The sequence below is a fragment of the Pinus tabuliformis genome, chromosome 1_2, assembly GCF_031772625.1.
Source record: "Pinus tabuliformis cultivar Carrire ecotype Pingquan chromosome 1_2, CPIR1, whole genome shotgun sequence".
NCBI lineage: Eukaryota > Viridiplantae > Streptophyta > Pinopsida > Pinales > Pinaceae > Pinus > Pinus tabuliformis.
The window spans coordinates 609,824,055-609,846,364 of NC_142298.1; the positions used below are offsets into that span (position 1 = coordinate 609,824,055).

Genomic DNA, 22,310 nt, shown 5'->3' on the forward strand with positions numbered 1-22,310 from the left:
TAACACCTGTTACAGAGTCATGACACTTTGGTGGAATTTCCTCGCCAGATACTGTTATATTCTGCTAATGGTAAGACTTTTGAATATCCTTACTTTTGTACATGTTTCGCTGGTTTTGTTTATATGCAAATTTCCTCCATTTATCACAATCCTAGTGTTGAATAGTGGAATTTGTGCCCCAAGTGTATCGAGGCTTACTGCATGCAGTTGTGACATTGAAATTTTCTATAGGTGGGGTTTTCATAATTCTCGTAATATTTATGGCTTTTCCAGTTCCCCTATAAATTGTTGCTCACCGCTTATGCTTCCTTTTGGAGTTCAGATTTTCAACTACCCTGAAGGAGCACCTCTCTCATTCTCCTTCCAAGAGATATTGTTAAAAAAATATTTAGAAAATTTTAATTTTTGCAAAGGGACAGAGAGTTATGATTTCCGTGAAGCTACTTTCACGCAGCTAGCTTCGCACACTGCAAAGACGATTTCGTGTAGCTACCTTCATGCACCGTGAACCTATTTCATAGACTTGGATTTCATGGACCTCGATTTCATGGAGCTATTACACAGACTCAAAGATAAACAACATAAGGTTGGAGAAACACAATAAAAACTTAGTATTGAATTCTAAAACATGAAAATACATTCACATGAGGCTTTGGCTCATTCACCAAGTAAAAACTAAGGTTTATACTGATTTACATTCACGCGGAGTAACACAGTAAAACACAATAACTGTTGTTTTCACGCGCCCACCAAAATTTGCTCCACCATTTTCTCCCCAGAGACTTATGCGCTCTTTCTCTCTTACCTCTTACTCTCTAACTCAACATACAATTTTACATTTAATTCATGATAGAGCGAAATTAATATGTTGTTGTTGTTGAGTGTGATCAAAATCGCGTAGGTGTTTCTGGAGTGTGGGCAATAGATGCTTAATAAATTCTTGCCCATATCTATTTACCAAACTATATTGACTCCTTTAAATTCCTTGTTTCATTTCAGAATGATTCACGCCTGCCTTCAGTCCTTCCATCTTCAAATAGAGACGCACCCTACAAAAATACATCTGACAAGTATGGCTGCTATCAAGCTATTTATTGCAATGGTTGGGATTATTATTTCCAACACTCCCCCTTAATCACAATTGCCACCATTGACAATTCCCAAACAGTTTCTAAGATAAAGAAAACTTTCATTTGCCAATGGCTTTGTGAAAATATCAACAAATTGTTCCTGTGACCTACAGTGCTGCAACACAATTTCATCATTATTAATCAACTCTAATAAAATGATATTTAGCATCAATATGCTTAGTCCTCTTGTGGAAGATAGAATTCTTTGACAATGCAATCACTGAGCTGTTGTCACAGAAAATAGTTGTCGCTCCCTCTTGGTCATGACGAAGACCCCTCAACATCCTTCTCATCCAAACTGCCTGACACACTGTTGTTGTTGCTGCGACATATTCAGCCTCTGCTGTTGACCATGACACTATTGGCTGCTTCTTGGAGGCCCATGAAATGGCTCCAGAACCCAAATGAAAAACATATCCCGACATGCTCTTTCTGTCATCGACACTACCTGCCCAATCACTGTCAATGTAATCAACCAGCCTGAAATCACTTGTTTCTGTGTACAAAATTCCATACTACTTTATCCCATTAACATACCTCAAAATCCTTTTCGTTGCTTTCCAATTTGTCTCCTTCGGTGTCTCCATGAACCTTGACACCAAACTTACTACATACATTATATCTCGCATAGTGGCGGTCAAATACATCAAGTTGCCTACCATTCTTTTGTATAATGTCGGATTGACATTGCTGCTGCAATTTTCTTTGCTCAACATCAACCCCATGACAGTTGGAGTTGGTGCAAACATGCTGTTCTACATTTTAAATCTCTCCAAAATTTCTGCCACATACTTTACTTGAGAGATAAAAATTCCATTTTTTGTTTGCCTCACTTCTATGCCCAAAGAATATCTTAATAATCCTAAGTCATTCATTTTAAATTCACTCTTCATGACTTGTTTGAAATCAGCGATGAGGAAATCATCACTGTGTGCAAAAAACAAATCATCTACATATAAGATGACAATGAGAATCTTACCTTCGCTCTCTTTGATGTAGAGAGTAGGCTCACAATCACATTTGTTGAAACCATTGTCCAACAAGTAAGCATATATCCTGATGTACCATGCACGCAGTGCTTGCTTCAACCCATAAGGAGCTTTCCTCAACCGATATACTTTGTCTTCCTGGCCTTCAATCTCATAACCAAACGGTTGCATGACATACACTTCCTCTTTCAGCACTCCATTTAGGAATGTTGATTTTACGTCCATTTGATACACTTTCCATTTGTGCTGCGTGGAAATCGCCACAACTAGGCACACTGTCTCCATCCGCGCGAATAGCGTGAACGTCTCCAGGTAATCTCTTCCATGATGCTTCTTGTATCCCTTGACAACTAGCCTTGCTTTGTGCCTTTCAATCATTCCCTCAATGTTTCTTTTGGTATTATAGACCCACTTCACTCCAATAACATGTTTTCGTTTCAGAAGGCTCACTAACTCCCATGTGTCATCCCTTTCTATTGCTTCTATTTCTTCCTCCATTGCCGCAACCCATTTTTCTTCTTTGACTGCATCTTCAAAGTGGATTGGGTCATCTACATGAGAAAATAATACAAATAAGGAATTCAGACCTGCGCTACTATTAACTTCATCTTGCTCATAAATTTCATTAAATTTCTGAATTTTGGCCTTCTTGTGCTTGCTGAAGATGGGCTTGACATGTGACCTGGTGTTGCGCTTCATGGTGTGCTTGGAGAATCACTTGCTTCGATGCACGAAACTGTCCTACTATTTGTTGATGGCGTTGCTTGTTGCCTGCTTTGTTGCGCTTCAATAGGAGTAGAGGGAGTCACAGTTGAGGAATTACTTGCTGTTAATTCCTCTCTGTCCTCATGTGGTATGCATTCTTTGACATTGACTGTCTTTTCTAAACTTCCATCCCATGCTTCCTCTTCTATGAATTGCACAGCTCTGCTGATTATGATTTTCTTGATTAATGGATTGTAGAGTTTGTATGCCTTGGATTCATCACTGTATCCAACAAATATGAATTTCTCCCCCTTGTTGTCCAACTTCTTTCTCAACTTATCCAGGACATGTGCATAAGCCACACATCCAAAAACTCTCATGTGAGTGATAGTATTCTTTCTTCCACTCCATGCTTCTTCAGGAACTATGTTCTTGACGCTTTTGGTTGGACATCTATTCATGATATATGCTACACAAGCGACAGCTTCAGCCCAATAGTCATTTGGCAAATGCTTTGCCTTCAACATACTCCTTGCAATCTCCATAATGGTCCTATTCTTCCTTTCTGCCACACCATTTTGTTGAGGTGTATACCTTGTTGTAAACTGCTTGTGAATTCCATGCTCCTTGAAAAATCGAAGGAAATCATTCAAGATATATTCGCCACCTCTCTTAGTCCTGAGGACTTTGATGTAGTATCCTCTTTGCTTCTTAACAAGAGCCTTGTATTGGTGAAAGCGCTCAAACACTTCACTTTTCTGTTTTAGGAGAAAGACCCATGTCTTCCTTGTGGAGTCGTCTATGAAGGTCAGTACATAGTGACTGCCACCAAGTGATGGTGTCTGCATTCGTCCACATAAATCTGAGTGGACAATCTCCAAAGGTGCCTTTTCCCTCACTGAGTTTCCTGCTGGAAATGTCTCTCTATGTTGCTTGCCCAAGATACATCCTTCACATATGTTGTCTAGTTTTTCTATGAGTGGTAAACCCCTCACCATGTCTTTCCTATGCAACAAATTCAAACCTCCAAAGTTGAGATGTCCAAATCTCAATTGCCATAACCAGTTTTCATCTTTTACCTCTACTTGAAATTTTACTTGTGTGACAGCTGCCTCTTTTCTTCCATCCTCTTGTGAGTTCATTGATAGTTGTGCTTGTGTGCCTTCTTTCAAATTTGATCTTATCTTTAGGGGAAACATTCTATTGTTCATCATCTGAACCTTTGCAATCAGCTGTCTTCTTGGAGGCCTGTCCAAAATTGTGCACACATCATTTTTGAAGAAGACATTGTAGCCTTTTTGCATGATCTATCCAACAATCATGAGATTATGTTTCAGACCGAGGACAAAGTAAACATCTGAGATGTATTTCTTCTCCCCCTTCTTTGTTAGGATATTAACTCTTCCTTTTCCCATGACAGAGACTTTTCTATCAGTCCCTAATCTCACTTCATATTTCACACTTTCATCTAGATTGGAAAACATTTCTATGTTTCCTAACACATGGTTGCTACACCCTGAATCTAGATACCACATATCACTCGGTTTTTCTTGTGCTACATTACAAGCTAAAAACATGCTATCATGGTTCTAATTTTCTCTTGTGAAATTTACACTTGGTTTGTTACTAATGTATATTGCTTCTTTCTACATTCATTTGCATAATGACCATACTTCTTACAGTAATGACATTGGACTTGAGATTTATCATACCTTTGACCTTGTGCTTGATTTTGGCTTGGGCCTTGACTTGGATTTTGATTGTTGCCTCTTCCATTTGAGCTTGAAGGGCTGCTACTTCCACCTCTATGTGGGATTCTTCCACTTCCTCTAGCATATGAGCTTTCTCTGCCTCGACCTTGACCAAATGATACTTGTGTCTTGAAAGCATGCTCCAATGAGAAGCTGGCTGCTCTATTCAGTTTATGGTCATGAAAAGTCAGTGATGCATTAAGCTCATCCACTGAGAACTGTAAGAGATCCTTTGTCTCTCTTATGGCCACAACAATGGCCTCAAACCTTTCTAGAAAACTTCTCAAAACTTTCTCAACTATTCTTCTTTCCTCAAGTGTCTCACCATGAGACATGATTTGAGTAACCAGCCCACTTACATTTGTAAAAAACGAGTCCATATTCTTAGACTCTTTCATACAAAGTGTTTCAAAATCTCTCCTCAACATTTGCAGCTTTGTTGTCTTGTCCCATGCTTTCTTGGACTTCATTGCTGTTGCAACCCTTGGGAAAATACTTTCATGAACTACTTGGAAAATATAAAACAAGGATTTTGAATCCTTCTTCCTCTTGTCCCTCACAAATCCTTTTTTTGTTGAGATAAGGCATTGTATGTTGCTGCATCTGGTGGTTCTTGAAAACCATTCTCCACCAAATCCCAAATGTCTTGTGAAGAAAACAAGGCCTTCATTATAATAGCCCAATAATTATAATGTTTTCCATTAAACTGAGGTATTTGAGGATTAGTGAAGCTTGTGGTTGATGTTGCCATTTCTGACCGTAAAAAAATCTTTCTACCTGTTGGTAAATATGCTAAAAGCAATCCATTAGTGAAGCTTGTGGTTGATGTTGCCATTTCTGAGCGTAAAAAAATCTTTCTACTTGTTGGTAAATATTCTAAAAGCAATCCACCCTCAAAACAATTTTCACTTTTAGTAAAAACACTTGTTTTTACACTACGAGAGTTTAACCCCCTCCAATACCATGTTAAAAAAAATTCGGGCAGCTACCTTCACGCACCGTGAACCTATTTCACATACTTGGATTTCGTGAAGCTCGATTTCGGGAGCGATTACACAGACTCGCTCATTCACCAAGTAAAAACTAAGGTTTGTGCTGATTTACATTCACCCACGGTAACACACTGTTGTTTTCAAGCGCCCACCAAAATTTGCTCGACCATTTTCTCCCAAAGACTTGGTGCTCTTTCTCTCTTACCTCTTACTCTCTAACTCAACATACAATTTTACATTTAATTCATGACAGAGCGAAATTAATATGATGTTGCTGTTGAGTGTGATCAGAATCGCCCAAGTATTTTTGGAGTGTGGGCAATAGGGGCTTAATAAATTCTTGCCCATATCTATTTACAAAAGTACATTGACTCCCCTTGCTGTGCTTCGAAATGGTTCACACTTGGCTTCAGTCCTTCCATCTTCAAACAAAACACAACCTGCAAAAATAAGTGTGACAAGTATGGCTGCTGTCAGGTTGTTTATTGGGGTGGTTGGGATTATTGTTTCCAACAGATATGGATCGCACGCTCAGGTAATAGTTAAACTTATTTCCTAAGCGTTTATTAATTCCCTTGCCTTTCTGACATCGTTTTGGTATATAACAGGGATGTCTCTATTTTCTTTCTTCTAGTGGAAAGGTATATAAGAAGTTTTCACTGCCTTGGATTTTCTGTACCCCAGTTTCGTGGATTTCAATTTACCTGGCTGAGCAAGAATGAAAGTACCTCAGGCCCTCCACCAATGACTCCTGAGTCAGATAATGTTGGTTTCTTATCTTAATTTTTTTTCCTGCATTTACATCTGTGTCGATAGAGTTTTTCTTTGAGACTCTATATATAATTTCTGTGTGTTCCTCTTGTTGTGTTTCTTCATCCCTTCTTACAGCTAGGAGAGGGGGTTCTCGGCATAGACTTCATAGAGGTAAATCTTTATCTCCTTCTACTCGGTTTCTATTGTTTAATTTGGGTCACTAACCGTTTGGTCTCATGATTTTCTTACTCGTTTATCTTTTCCTTTCTTCCCGCAGGTACAAGGACAACATCCCTCTCTGGCTTATCTCATGCACTTCCTCCTGAAGATTTTTCCTTAGCTAACTGCGGATATCGTTACTACAGGTTGATTCACACGTCTGTTGCAGTGATTGAAAGACCTTCATATAGGGTCTCTATTGGCTGATGTTTACTTATATTATGACTACCAGTCATGGTTTCTTTCCATTGAGCCATTAGTTCTTAGTTCTCATTCCTGAATGAATGTTTATGTAATTTATAAACTGATGACTTTGTAGAAGAAAGGATTTGCCGAACAGACACATTGTGGTTATTTAACCATCACTGTTATATTCATGTATAACCACTCTTACCTTAATAAATATTAATCTTGTGACGTTTTTTTTTTTTTTTTTTAATGATCTGGAAAGAAAAAGCGGGTAATTCTGTTGCATGCCTCCTACCTTTCTGGTTTCACGACTCCCTTCAGAGTCTTTCCTTTTTGCTTTATTTAATATAATACTGCAATAAAGGTCCAGAAATTTTTATTCTATCTGAGTAAGTTGATGAAGTCGTACGTTAATGAATTGCTAAGCTTTTTAGTGGAAAATTATAATGTTTATTTTGGAGATATAATATGTGCATTTTGGATAACTTCTTAGCGACTTTCCTAAAATACCCTCACATTATCATTTATGGGTTTTGTTATTATTCATTTGTTTATGTTCTGCTGTTAATAGGCTATATGTGTATTAAACATTGTTGCATTGATTTTATATATATAGTTTCATCAGTGTATCCTTTGTTCGAGCCTTCTGGTCTTATATGAGAAATAGAAGAAAATTATCATAGTTTAGAAGGTCTTTTTTTTTAATTTGCCTGCTTCGCAAAACACAAGTTGATAATTGTTTCTATGCTAATTCACATTATTATTGTCCCACGCTTTTCCTTCTAGTAGATAGATCTATGATCTTTTCAAGTTGGAACTATAATTCAATATGTCGCTACAGCTTGTTCTCTTTCCTTATGCATAAGTTTTCTCACAAATTTCTTGCTACGGAAGTCCTAGATTCGATCTTCAGTTTTGATTACAGTCACGGAGTTACCCTCGGCTCTAGGTTATCCTTACTCAATTCGCCTTAGACCTGAAGCATGTTACAAATCAGTTTCCTTATCAAACAATTATCACTCGTTGGTATCTTAACCTACCACAGTAGATTATCTTAGATAAATTCCACTCCACTCGTGAGCGTCGAGACAATATAGTTTTTCTTTCTTCCGATTAATTGTTTTACGATACAGTTATAAACTCAACTTCCTGGGTAACTACCCCACCTAGTCTTTTCGCACTATTGTTCTCCTCAGAGTCAGTACTCAGATCGAGAGTTTATCAGAGAATATTGATATACGTGAATTAGATTTTGAATGGCGTGAAGCTATTGTTAATCGTTTCAGAAGCAATGAAGGTGAATATGACAAGAGCTAAGACTATCTAACAACATTTACATTTCCTGATAATACTATTGTTTTTCGATACATACATGATCATCGCCAGCCCAACCGAGGACTGGATTTTTTCATTCATGGTCAAATTATATGGAATTCCAGATTCACATGGCGTCAGATCAAACAACATCTTGAGGACTATACGTATAACTTCCATTTCAGATCTGAAATTATCCATATTGGCATGGGTGACATTACAGAGGAAGGAGAAATAAGTAGTCCCGCGGAGGAAGAAGTGCCTAATAGCCTTCGTGTAGCAGTGGATGCGTTGCCATCATTAGCTGTGGTTAGCGAAGAAAGTGAAAGCAGTGATGGAGACATGTGCTCAATTTGTCACGAAACGTTTTCCAGTGAAGAGCCTGCAAAAGAAATGCCATGCCAACACCTCTATCACTCGAAGTGCATTCTCTTATGGCTTCACCGCAGAAATTCTTGTCCAATGTGTAGATCTGAATTTTCTTCTTTAACCGAGCTATTGATTTCTCCAACGAATACATTTGATTATAATTTCTTGCTGAAAGTAAACATTTAAATTCAAATTAGATTTAGAGATCCATTCAACATGATCACTCTGCTGTTTTTTAACTATGCAAATTAGACTTGCAAAAATAATATAATCCAGAACCTAGGCATTGAGGCCAGTATAGGCATGATACCATTGAAGAATTTGCCGCAACATAAAACCTATAAAGAAAACAGATGAGGTATAACTTTCTCTTATTTCATTTTTTACTCTAAATTTATTAGAGTAAGATGACTATATTTGAGTTTCCAACAAAATATGAAACATATACACACAAATATCTTACCTCAGCTGACAAATCTACATTATTAAAATCAAGAATGAATAAAAACCTCAAGGCAGTGAGGGGTGGAATGGATTTTAATTAACCACGGCTGTGGCCATAGAAGTGGGTTTACCAAGGAAGGTTGGCCTCTCATCGCTGGCCATAGTCACAGTCACTCTCATGTCGTAATGTTCATCAGAATGTTTTGAGATATCCTCCGTGCTCTTGTTCACCCCATCTTCATTACGAACATCCTGTGATGTGTTTCTTTCTCGACCTTCAGAAAGGGGCCCACGCATGGACTCCTTGAGGTAAGAGCATACGAGAATAATCACAGGAAAGGGAAAGAGAATGAGCATGACACCTAACAGATACAGAACAAGCAAACTCCAATCTGATAATTTGCTGCCTCCTGAGAACATCTCCCCTCGTTGGTGTTGGTATCCTTCCTGCAAGGCCTGCACGACGAAATTACGTTATAGCAAGGTATTATAAACCGTTATAGCAAGGTATTAGAAAGCTATACGATTTTCAGAACACACAAAACCATAAAATGTAAGAAACAGAGACGCACAATCAAAACTTCAAGAACATCAAGATGAAGATGAAGACTGCCAAGTACAAAAGATGCAGTGCCCATTACAGCTGATAACGGTAAATTTTTGCTGAATGATATTTGATGGCTGAGATTTTAAAATCTCAACGATGATGTCTTTGTCTTCTTAGGTGTAAAGATCCCCCAATTTGGCGGTGCAGAATTCATCCAAAACCTTGGTTTGGCAGCTTCAACGTGTATATTTTGCAGTACCATGTCGAGAGCTGAGGAGAAAAAAAGCTTCAACTACACGTCCTGCATGACAATGCTCAGCAGGCCCTTGATGGGTTCGACGAAGGTGTCTTTGGGCTGAAGCTTCAACTTTCTTGAATGCAAATGTACCGCCGAATTCTTCCAGATGCCGCGGTTTCAATTTCAAATTTCAAACCAACTTAGAATAATGAATGGCCCGGTTCAAGTTCTTGTTCCAGCGAGTTTCCAAATTCAAATGAGTGTATGGTCTGGTGGTGGCATTCAAGGCGGAGGCAACCGACTGACCGACGTGTGCCTGCACGCCAGAGTGGAGGCCAAAGTGGAGGCGGGCAGGGTCGTCGATGGGCAGGAGCACGGCAGACGGCAGAGTCGCCGGAGCTGCGTGCCCTGTAATCGCCGGAGAGGGATGCATGCTATGATGCATGGTCGAACATGGAAGGGCCCATGACGTCGAGGAGGCTGTCTGCCGCTGTCAGAGGGTGTAAGGACATAGCATTAACTTTGCTATGGAGGTGGAAATAGGAACTGTCGTGGAGAAAATATGTGTGGAAGAAGCTTGTGTCGATGCCGGGAATCTTTCATTAATTTAATTAGCTATAATAGTAGAGATAAAGATTATCTTTCATTGTAGCTATTGAACCTGTAATTCTAATCCCAGTAATATGTTGCAATAAATATTTCTTGAATTAATAGGTTACTAAAATATAAATCTAGTCAAAGTGAAATAAATAATTAGCCAAAGTGAAATAAATAATTATTGAGTTGGAAATAAATCATTTTTTCTTTGAAATAGTTATTTTTGTTTTTATTAAATTAAAAGAAGTAAACTTCTTAACTTTTCAAAAATAGTGTATATAGTTTAATTGGGTGATAATTTGGTTCACAAAATATAGATTTTCTTGGTTCTTAACTTTTCAAAAATAGTGTATATAGTTTAATTGGGTGATAATTTGGTTCACAAAATATAGATTTTCTTGGTTTTTTTGGAAAATTTAGATTGAAAATTTTTGAAATCCATGTTACGACTATCAAACTATAAAATTATTTTAGATGCCTAAAAATTCTTGAGAATGCTTAACTTATTACTATTTTTAAAATCTAGATTGATACACTTTTAAATCAAAACTTTACCCCAAAAATAAATAAAAAACAAAAACAATACGCCCAAGCAAAATTGTCCCTCGTTAAACAATACTCTTTTAAACACTACCCTTTTCAACAACCAGTCACTGTACCATCATTAAACAAAATCTAATAATAACCCTTCAGATTCGCCAGACATGTTAAAAAATGACAACGGACCTATTGATACCCAAAAATAAATAATTAGAACGATGCATCCAGCCGATATAAAAATAACAGAGGTGATTTAACAAACAAAAAAGCAAGGTAATATAGGGTAATCGATCCCGACGAATAAAAGTTGAAATTGATACATGACCAATGTAAAACTAGCAATTGTCCCAAAAGGTACAAAGAGAGGCCGATAGGATTATTAAATTAGAATTGTTGAATTTCTCTAGAAGAGATGTTGGTTCAAGCCTAACGGATGAGCAATTTGAGCTAGCTAAACGCCTTCTAATTGTTTTTTTATTATGGTAAAATTATATTGATAATTCATTGGTTTTGCTTTCAAAAGCTTGAAGGAATTTGAAGAGCAGGTATAGAATTGCTAGAATTGCTTTGTGGGATTTGATCCCAAAATCACTGATTTGTAGATATATACTCAATGAAATGTTAAGCAGCAGACATGCAGAATTCAGAGTAGAATGAAATGGATAGGTCTCCACAATATAATTTATACTTATCTGTGCACTCTAGGGCATGTCTGCCTAAAACTATATATTTCTTGTGTCCTAATTGGAAATAAAAAGTTCATATTTTCATTATTCTTTTGTTATCATTCACAGGATTTTTTTTCAGATGATTCAATCTTCTGTGGGGTTTTTGATGGCCATGGTCCTTATGGTCATCTTGTTTCCCGTAGGGTGAGGGATTCATTACCAGTGAAACTGCATTCTTTTTGGCAATCCTTCAAGGATAAAGCAAACAACATCAATGCTACCGATACATACAATAACAAAAAGAAGGCAAAAAATGGCCAAAATGACTTGGGTGGTGATGGCCAAGTCAGTTCAAGAAAGGAGTCCAGTCTTTTTTCTACCTGGAAAGATACCTACCTGAAAGCGTACAAAGTAATGGACAAAGAATTGAGGTCTCGTTCGACTATAGACTGCTTTTGCAGTGGAAGCACTGCAGTTGCAGTTTTTAAACAGGTAATCTGCAATTAGTCGATATATTTTATATGTATTAGTTATGAATGAAATTTCGTTTCTTTCTGTTTCGTCCTGTTTTCTGTTGTTTAACTTGAAATAAGATATAGACGTTCCTTGTACTGAGGTAAAACTACATACCTTCTGTTTTAGATTTATAAGAAAAATATGGTACATTTTCAATGCCCAAAAAATTAACATCTGAAAACTATAAGACCTGTTGGCACATAATGTCCTAGCAAGGAAGCAAACAAAGCCAGATGCTATTACCAAAGTCCAATCTCCCCATTCTCTCAAACTTTCCTATGATATTAGGTAAATGGGGATCGGGAGTAACACTCGAGGATGACATTTGAATTACTTTACCTACTTGAGACTGATAAATAAGGCTCCTGGAAGCCTAATGATATTTTTTATAATAATTAAATATTGAATAACATACATTTGAATTACTTTACCTACTTGAGACTGGTAAATAAGCCTAATGATATTTTTTTATAATAATTAAATAGCGAATAATATTATTTTATGATTACGGAGTTCCATAATTCAAGAGGGAAACCTCCACGCAGTTAGAAACAGTTAGAGACAGTTGTACCTTTCTTTCTCGGAGATAAAAGGAAGTCTCGGTGGAAAGAAAGGGGTTCAGTCTTTGTTATGGAAAAAGGATAACAAAGGTATGTGAAATTGAGTGGAAAGAAAGGGGTTCAGTCTTTGTTATGGAAAAAGGATGAGAAAGGTCTGTGAAATTGACAGGACGCTGTCAAAAGAGGGATAACTTGAGCTGGACTTGAGCCAGTGGATAACCTAAAGGTCTGTGAAATTGACAGGACACTCTCAAAAGAGGGATAACTTGAGCTGGACTTGAGCCAGTGGATAACCTCATTTGGGGGTCTGTGAAATTGACAGGACGCTGTCAAAAGAGGGATAACTTGAGCTGGACTTGAGCCAGTGGATAACCTCATTTGGGGGGAGAAGAGGACGACATTGCCCTTCTCAAGGTTGGGTGGAGAAAGTTACCCTAGGATTCTATAAATTACACAATCCAAACTTATACTTTTAAGAAATATTTGTCAAATTTTAGGAAATTAACCGGAATGGCACAATCAAATTAATAAACATTTTGACTCTTTCCATTAGAGTATGATAATACACTTTTGAGCAAGATGATGATTATTTAAAATGAATTTTTAAATACATAGATTCAACACTAACCTTCAGACGCTCAGACTCTATAAATTATACAACAGACTAACAATTCTAAGAAATATATAACAAATTTTAAATAAAATGGCCGAAAACAAAACATAAAAAATTCAAATCAAATCATTCAATTTTATACAAACTATCTGATTGTTTTATCACAAATAATTGTTTTATAACAAATAAACATCTCCGCAGGATTGATATATCCAAAATATTAATGCATCACACAAATTTCACCGCGTATCCATTTGTGGGCTATCCTTAACATACAAGTGATCATCCTCTGTGGCAAAGATGGTGTAGGAGGCCAGCCTGAAAATAACATATAATCCCTGGAATGCCTTTCAAAGAGAAGCCCTTTCATGATTTCGTAAGTCATAAACACAATACCAAGACTTGGAACAACTTTGAGGTACTCTGCAAAAATGCCCCTGTATAAACCAGCCCATCATTCTGTTCCAATTATCTGTCCGAATATGCCAACAAGTCCCCTGTTGTTGTAAACATGAGCTCGCCCACCTGCACCTTCCAGTTGCATTCTTCTACTCACCAAATCAAGAGGAAACGTTGCTGTTGAGGATGCAACACCTGAGAGGCTTCCACAGGCCAAGCTAATCCCAACAGGTGAATCCTGAGGTCTCTCAGACTCACAAGCAGATTTGTGACTCTCATAAGCACAGAAGCTAATATCTATATTAGGTCCAGCTCCCAAAACAGTTGGCGAAAGGCCTTTGTACAACCCCACGAGGCCTTCATCTCTGCAAATGGTACAGAGGGCATGTGTAATACCTCTACAGTACATCACATTTGTCTGTGCTGCTAATCTAGTCCTCACAACATCCAATGGATATGTGATTGATGCAGCTGTTACTCCTCTGCACCACCACCTAATAGACAATTACACAGGTCTGTGCTCACATTCTATCTATGTTTTTTCACATGCCAGGCAATAACTGCATAATCGATTTGTATTTCTTATGTGTAAAAACTAATGGAAGAATAAGGATGTCGATGAGCAATTGTGACCAAATTTTCCCTCCAAAAAGCTATGAACCCTTCTTCAGAAACAATCCGGGATGCTTCACGGAAAATGCTTGCTTTTTGCAAACTCGCACTCGCATCACGGAAAATGCTTGCTTTTTGCAAACTCGCACTCGCACCATCAGAGTGCATGCAATGGACCTGAAAGAGAATTGTAAGCCGAGCCAATGGGGCAGTGCAGGTCTTGCTGACAGCACCTGCAACAACCCCAGATAAAAGCTGTGAAATATTTGTTCCAATCTGCGAATGCTGCACTGCTTGCCGCACAAACCTTTTCAGACCCCTGTCTACATCACCATGGTGGGAGCTATTCAAAGACAACCGAGCTATATATGCAAGAATTGGTTTATTCAAAGACAACTGAACTATATATGCAAGAATTGGTTTCTAATTTCTCTGTTGAAAATTACTTGCATGATACCTACTGTTAAATTTTGAAAGCAAAGATTTAACCATGGAAAGTAATTGAAATTAATAAAAATCAATAACATTAGGTCTAAACACTTTTAAACCATCACCATGTAAAATTTTGTTATGAAAATTCACAAAATCTCTTGTTCATTCATTTAATAATGGTTCTATATAAAATTCTACATTTGAAGTAGACCATCCTTTATTCAATTGGACAGTTCATATGAAGTCTTCGTTGTGCTATCACACTGCACACAAACCGTAATTAAAAAGTATTGAAATTAAACCCACTCAAATAATGAAAAGAATTGAAACTACACTCATTCAATTATAAAAAATAATTAACAAAAGAATAGCAATGCTTTACCTTGCACAGTGGACTCTCCAGACTTGGTCATGCATTGTTGAAGAAGTCCTTATTAGTTTTTAACTGTTAAAAGGATCTAAACTATGAAATCATTCCTGCAATATAAACGCACAGGTAAAACGATTTAACATAAGGCAGATAAGTACACAAAAATGACTTCAAATCTGTAGTTAAATGCATGATTGAAATCATTTACAATTTACTGTTAACAGTATTGAAATATGGTTCCAATATTTACATTCTGTTGTAATCGAAACTGTATAAGTCCTATTAATGATGTGCAGTAGATATATAAATAAACATGTAGTGGGAACAGTAGACCCAGCATTTTATTTTAAAAGGGAAGAACTCTGAATGAATTTGATGACTTTTAGGTGTGTTACAGATAAAACTATTATTTCCCTTAGAAGGCAGAGTATCGAACTCTGGAAGAGAAAGAGGATTTTGGGTTGTGAATCAACCTATATACTAAAACCGAAAGGAAAGACCCGGAAAATTAAGAAAAGAGTATATAACCGTTGCCTGCTTTTATAAAGAAAAGTAAATTAAGCGGTAGAACAAAGAGAGTGATGGAATCGTTGTGATTAATATGGGTTAAACTAATTATTCAACAGTCGAGGGGGTTAGGACTAGGCTGCCAATCTGATACCGACCCCGTCCAGAACCCCACAAAAGATTCTCATGGTGAATAAACCAATTGAAGTTAGGGGTGCATGAATTTATTCTTCTGTTCACATTTAAAGAACAGGGAACAATAAACTGAAAAATAAACACAACTCTAATTTATATCTCTGTAGAGAGAGAGAGAAATCGTAATATTTGGCTCTGGTATGTTATAACCAGTGCGACAGAGAAACCTTTTCAAAGGAAAGGAGAAATTATTTGAAGTCAACAGGAAACCGATAAAGAACCTGTAGCATTTTCTTATTACCAATTTTATAAAATTACCAAACCATTTAACTAAACACGACAGCCGCAATCGGAAAACAAACATTAAATATCAATCTGCATCCATGCTCCTTTAAAAAAATTATATCACCCCGCAGAAGAGTTATGTCTAGCAATTACAGTTATACACTATACACAGAAGAAGTCAAAACATTTTCTTTAAATGGAAACCCCAAATTTTTACACGAGCTGTCCAAAACTCACAGTTGCAAAATGCACAGTTATAAATTATGAACCCCACAGGGTTAATACTGGCCAGGAGACCTCTCGATAAGCAAACTATTCAGTTGGGTATAACATAAGAATGTAAACCCTCTTCCTATAATTCTTTAACCCGCCATAAGGCTGCAAGTAAGTCAGTAAAGAGCACCTGTGAAGCCAAGGATATCAGTGTTGAGAAGCTGCCAGACTCCCGAACCCCAGTGGAAGCATACCTGAGAAGTTCACGGCGTGAGGTGAAAACCCTAAAATAATCATGTGTATCAATGATAATGAACCGTAAAGCAAAAAATGGGTGCATTAATCTTACCTACGGCAAGGGTTCCGATTATTTGGAACTGGGTATTGAAGAGTACGCCTTCTGCTATCTAGAGAGCGCAACCTGCGAGAAGAATTTCAATTCATGAATTAAACCTAATAAGATACCAGGAAACCCGGTCATGGAGCGAATTAATAGAAGAGGTGTCGAGATGATGAATTACCTGGAAAGGGGCAGAGCGTCATCCGCTCGAACCTGGAAAAACCCCCGAGAGTAAAACTGGCTGATAACTGGACACTCTGTAACAGCACGCCCAACTCAGACAGGAAGTAAACTCTGGGACAATGAAAATACTGGCAAAACGACCTGAATAGTAAAATCTCCGCCCCTTCTTTGCAGAGAGGCCGATATGCAGGAAATGAGGTAGTCGTTTCCTGAACAAAGACGAAGTTCGCCAGGTGTCTGAGGTAGTCGTTTCCTGAACAAAGACGAAGTTCGCCAGGTGTCTGAGGTAGTCGTTTCCTGAACAAAGACGAAGTTCGCCAGGTGTCAGCGTCTAGTCGTTTCCTGAACAAAGACGAAGTTCGCCAGGTGTCAGCGTCAGAAGGAGTAGGACGACGAAAGGTCCCTTTCAAAGGAAGGCCTATCGGCCTACAAATCTTTAAACGTGCAGTGTATGACCGCATAACTAAGAAGCCGCAGAAACAGGAAGCCTAGTATCAGTTACAAGAAGCGTAATACTGAGGGAAAACATTCGTGAGCAATTTCATGTTTACATAATATTAAAAATAATCAAATATACTAAACTCACATGAGGAACTTCATGAAATTTACAATAATATTAAAAATATTTACATAAACTTAAAACATAAATATTATCGAAAACAATTCAGATCTATAGTTTTCCCCTAATATGACTTTTTTTAATAAATAACTCAAAACCCAACTTAGTTTTCATGGCATCTAAAAATGAAATAAAATTATTATAGATTTATTTTAATTTTAGATTTATAAAAAGTTTAGAAGAATTAAAATTTTTAAGACTTAAATTTAATTTTGAATATAAAATATGAAAACAAGTTTTTTTTGGAAATTTGATAGATAAAAATTTAAGATGAACCTACTTTAAATCTATATAAATTTCATATCTATTTATATAAAAACATTCTTATTTTTAATTTTATTAAAATTATAATAATAAATATAATTATATTGACATACAAGTTGTGAAATATTTTATTTATAATCTAAGTTATGTATAGACTAAAATGTTTTTATATTATTAATACATTTTTAAATATATATTTATATTGTTTAATCATATAGATTGGAAATTTTCAAAATATTTGTTGAAATTTGGTATCGGAGGACAGGTGGTTCCCTTAGGCTTTGATCTTTGGCCTAGAGAAAAGTGTCCAAAAGAATTTAATTTTTCTTCTAAAGTGACTTTATAATTTTATAAAGTTAAATCTAATTTAAAAGTGACTTTAAGTGATAAAGTTACTAAGTCTAATTTTAAAGTGACTTTTATAAAGTCAATGAAAAATTAGAAAGGAAAAGTGACTTTGGAAATAAATGACTAAGTGGGTCTTTATTAAAGTGGGGTGAATTAAAAAATAAAAAGTGAGATTTAAATGAGCATTTAATCTCAGCCATTGATCTAAATCTATTTCAGCCATTGGATTTAGAGATCACCCAAAAGTCACTTGGGTCACCCAAAAGCTATTTGGAGTTATATTAAGGGAGGAAAATGAGGAAAAGATCACATTCGATTCAATTCTTTCATGAGCAGATTAGGAGAAGGAGAGCAAGAGAGATTTCTGAGTAATGAGGAGAAGGAGACAACAGTTTGGCACACATTCCAAGGCAGCAGTTGAGCAGATTTGTATAGTTGATTCAGCACACAGTGAAAGACAGATTTTGGCACGATTTTCGAGGAGAGGTTTGTGCAAAAATCGAGGAGCAGTTTGCTGGTTTTTCTGCACGCAAAACGAGGGCCATACAACAACATTTAATGTTGAAAGTGGGCACGAAAATCGAGGAGACCGTACAGCATTTATTACTGTCTTGTTTGCTATAATTTTCAGTTTGCTGTGAAGCATGAGAAAAGAGATAAGTTATAAATTTGCTTGCTGATTTTTTGCTGAAAATTTCTCACTGTAAAAGACATTTTTCAAAAATAAAGAAGAGCTCTCAAAGTGGTTTTCCCCAAGAGTTGTAGGGGGTTTTTCTAGGGTCACATTGACCAAAAATCTCAGTGCTTAAATGTGTTTTAATGGCTGTTTATTACTGCTGATTTTTATTTCTGCAATTTCCAGCATTCTGTAAAATTTTCAGAATTTGTGTTTTCAGCAAATTTATTTTTTCAGCTTGTTAAATGTATGGTTATGGGAAATGGCATTTAACTATATGGAAGAAATAAGGAGAAACTGAAAACCGGGGTGAGAAAACAGAAATTTCTACATGGTATTAGAGCTTGAGTGCTGAAGGGCAGTTTGGGACAGCAAAAGGAAAAATTACAGTTGCTGATTTTTCACTCAGAAAATTCCAGCATGCTGATTTTTTCATAAACAACAGTTTTATCTTTACTACAACAGTGCTATTTTTCAGTTTTAGGACAGCAGGATGTCATTGGGATTGAGGGTGGAGGATAGGCTGGATGGGCATATAAATTACAGCGTTTGGAAGGAGAGATTGCAGAGTATCTTTGAGGAGGCAGAAGTCTGGGATATCATGGTGCATACCACACAGAACCCTGTTGTGCCTACTGATGCTACTCAATTGACAACTTATAATAAAAAGAACAACAAGGGTAAGAGGCTGATTCTAGACGGAATCAAAGACCATTGCATTCCTCATGTGAGAGGAAAGAGCAATGCCCATGAGATGTGGACAGCATTGTCCAATCTCTACCAGAGTACCAATGAGAACCGGAAGATGGTCCTGAAGGAGAAGCTGAAGAACATTAAGATGGGTAATGATAGTGTAGCTGGATATCTCACAAAGATTACTAATGTGAGAGATGAGTTGGCAGCGATTGGAGAGGCCATTCCACCGACTGAGTTGGTGTGGATTGCAGTGAATGGCCTCCCCCATTCATGGTTGAACTTTGCTGATGGGGTTTGTGCATGTGAGACCCTTCCCACATGGGAGAGGTTTTGGGATGATTGCATTCAGATAGAGATCAGGAAAGGTCAGCTTGGGGCAGCCAAGCCAGTTGAGCAGGATGAGGAAGTAGCACTAGTGGCAGGAGGCAAGAAAGGCAAAGGGAAGAAGTAGGTTTCCACAAGCAGTGGTGGGGGCAAAGACAAAGGTAAAGGTAAATAGGGGAACACACAGAAGGACTATTCCAAGGTGAAGTGTTGGAATTGTCAAAAGATGGGACATTGTGCAGTTGTGTGTCCGAGAATAAGAAGAAGAAGGGGAAGAACCAGGACGTGGCAGCTTCAGCAGAGATTGAGGACTTTGCTAGTCGTTTTGATCGCGAGTTTGCGTTCACTACGTGTGAGTCCTCTAGTGCAAGATCACCTGCCACACAAGTTCAGAGGGAGCATGCTTTTCCCTCGATTAGCGGAGCATCTTCAGGTATCTGGTATGTGGACAGTGGGGCTTCACGTCATATGACAGGAGTCTGTGAGTCAGAGCTTTCAGAGAGTGGCTCTGATCTTGAGGTAGTACTCGGTGATGACAGAGTTGTTAGAGCAGTCGGGGTGGGGACAGTGACATTTCAGAAGGAGTCCAAACCTCCCTTGAAGGTGTCAGAGGTTCTTTATGTGCCAGGGATGAGGAAGAACCTCATATCCGTCTCAGCTTTGGAGGACAGAGGATATGAGGTACTGTTCAGGGGAGGACAGGTGTTGATGTATCCCTGGGGCACTCCAGCTGATTCAGCTAGAGTGATAGGTGTACGCCATGCAAAGGTGTACAAGTTTGCATTCCAACCCCTTTTGGCATTAAGCAGTAGTACCGACAGCAGAGCTAGCAGTTATGAGCTGTGTGAGATTTGGCACCACAAGATGGGACATATGTATCATGGAGCCTTGAGGACATTACGGGAGATCACTACAGGTGTGCCAGATTTCAGTACTGATCACTTTGATACTTGCAGAGGTTGTGCGATGGGCAAATTTGCCAAATCCCATTTTCCCAGCAGTGATAGCAGAGCGATGGGGATACTTGATTTGATTCATTCCGATGTGAGTGGTCAGATGTCTCATGTTTCCTTGAGTGGATATGAGTACTATGTTTTATTCATTGATGATCACTCCAGGAGGACCTGGATTTATTTTTTGGAGACCAAGAGTGAGGTCTTCAAGCGGTTTCAGGAGTTCATAGCTCTTGTGGAGACTGAGACAGGTCGAAAGATCAAGTCCTTGAGGTCGGACAATGGAGGAGAGTACACCCTTGGAGAGTTTGTTGACTATTGTGCGGAGGCAGGCATTAGGAGGGAGTTCACTGTTCCTTACAACCCCCAGCAGAACGGGGTTGCGGAGAGGAAGAACAGATCCATCATAGGGGCTGTCAAAGCCATGTTACATGAACAGGGGTTGCCATTGTTCTTGTGAGCAGAGGCCTGCAACATAGCTGTTTACTTGCAGAATAGGAGTCTGCATCGTGCCTTGGGGCACATGACTCCAGAGGAGGCTTTCTCTGGGAAGAAGCCTGATATTGGTCATCTTCATATCTTTGGATGCATTACATTCTCCTATATACCCAAGGAGAAGAGGACCAAACTAGAGCCCACCGCAGAGAAGGGTATCTTTGTGGGCTACAGTGAGACCTCAAAGGGCTTTCGGATTTACATTCCTACACAGAGGAGAGTTGTTGTCAGACGAGATGTGAAGTTCGAGGAGGACAGGGCCTTTAGGAGGTCACGGGAGTTAGAGTATCTGGATCAGCCAGACCCTCAGCAGCAGTTGAGTCAGTCACAGGGATCCAGTGGGCAGGGATCAGGAGGATCCGGAGGTACATCTATGAGTATGTCAGGTCCGTCAGTGAGCAGTGGCTCGCCGAGCCAGAGGGGTGGTGCTCCGGGTAGCATGCAGAGCAGTTCACTAGGGAGTTCACTGATGGACAGTTCACACGGTGTCTCAGCTTCTACAGGTTCAGGTGCAGGCAGGAGGACAGCAGACAGACAGTCAGGATTTCAGGCTACTGATGGTGATGAGGAGGAGGAGTTTCATTCTCCTATGGGAGAAGCATGCTTAGGAAAGAGAAAGCCCAAGTGGCTTCAGGACACCTTGAGAGATGCCACATCTGTTGCTGAGCCGAAGAGGGCGGTCAGAGAGAGTAGACCACCTAAGAGGTTTTGTAGCTATATGGCGATGGTTACCAGCATCCTTGACTCTGAGCCTTCTAGCTATGAGGAGGCAACTAGCCAGCAGGTCTGGAGAGAGGCCATGCAGGAGGAGTATTCTTCTATCATGAAGAATGATGTTTGGGAGGTGGTGCCGAGGCCTGAGGGAAAATCCGTGGTTACTTCCAGATGGCTTTACAAGGTAAAGCATGCTGCAGATGGCAGCATTGAGAAATTCAAAGCGAGGTTTGTGGCTAGAGGGTTCTCCCAGGTAGAGGGAGTTGATTATGAGGAGACCTTCTCTCCCGTGGCTCGATATACTTCGATCCGCTCCATTATATCAATAGCAGCAGAGATGGGTTGGAAGATCCACCAGATGGATGTGAAGACCGCATTTCTCAATGGCTTCATACAGGAGGAGGTGTACATTGAGCAGCCACAGGGCTTTGAGGTGCATGGGAAGGAGTCCCATGTGTGCAGACTGAAGAAGGCCCTTTATGGCCTAAAGCAAGCTCCCAGAGCTTGGTACTCCAGGATAGATACATATTTGCAGGGGATGGGTTTCACAAAGAGTGAGGCAGATCTGAACCTTTACTTTATTGTGATTGGTGAGGAGCCTCTCATTCTGG

At 38.6% G+C, this 22,310-nt stretch overlaps 2 protein-coding genes across 2 annotated transcripts; both read right to left on the bottom strand.

The window, feature by feature from the left end:
- Positions 1-13,249: 13,249 nt before the first annotated feature.
- Positions 13,250-16,864, bottom strand: LOC149207105 (uncharacterized). The gene is made up of 5 exons (XM_089395665.1): positions 16,609-16,864; positions 16,437-16,508; positions 16,278-16,341; positions 14,960-15,054; positions 13,250-14,378 (listed from the first exon to the last, which is right to left on the bottom strand). The coding sequence occupies exons 4-5, from the start codon at positions 14,988-14,990 to the stop codon at positions 14,116-14,118; spliced, it is 294 nt and encodes a 97-aa protein (XP_089251791.1). The 5' UTR covers positions 14,991-15,054; positions 16,278-16,341; positions 16,437-16,508; positions 16,609-16,864; the 3' UTR covers positions 13,250-14,115.
- On the bottom strand, positions 13,589-13,942 carry LOC149207106 (mitochondrial adenine nucleotide transporter ADNT1-like). The gene has a single exon (XM_089397928.1). The coding sequence runs from the start codon at positions 13,940-13,942 to the stop codon at positions 13,589-13,591; it is 354 nt and encodes a 117-aa protein (XP_089254054.1).
- Positions 16,865-22,310: the final 5,446 nt, after the last annotated feature.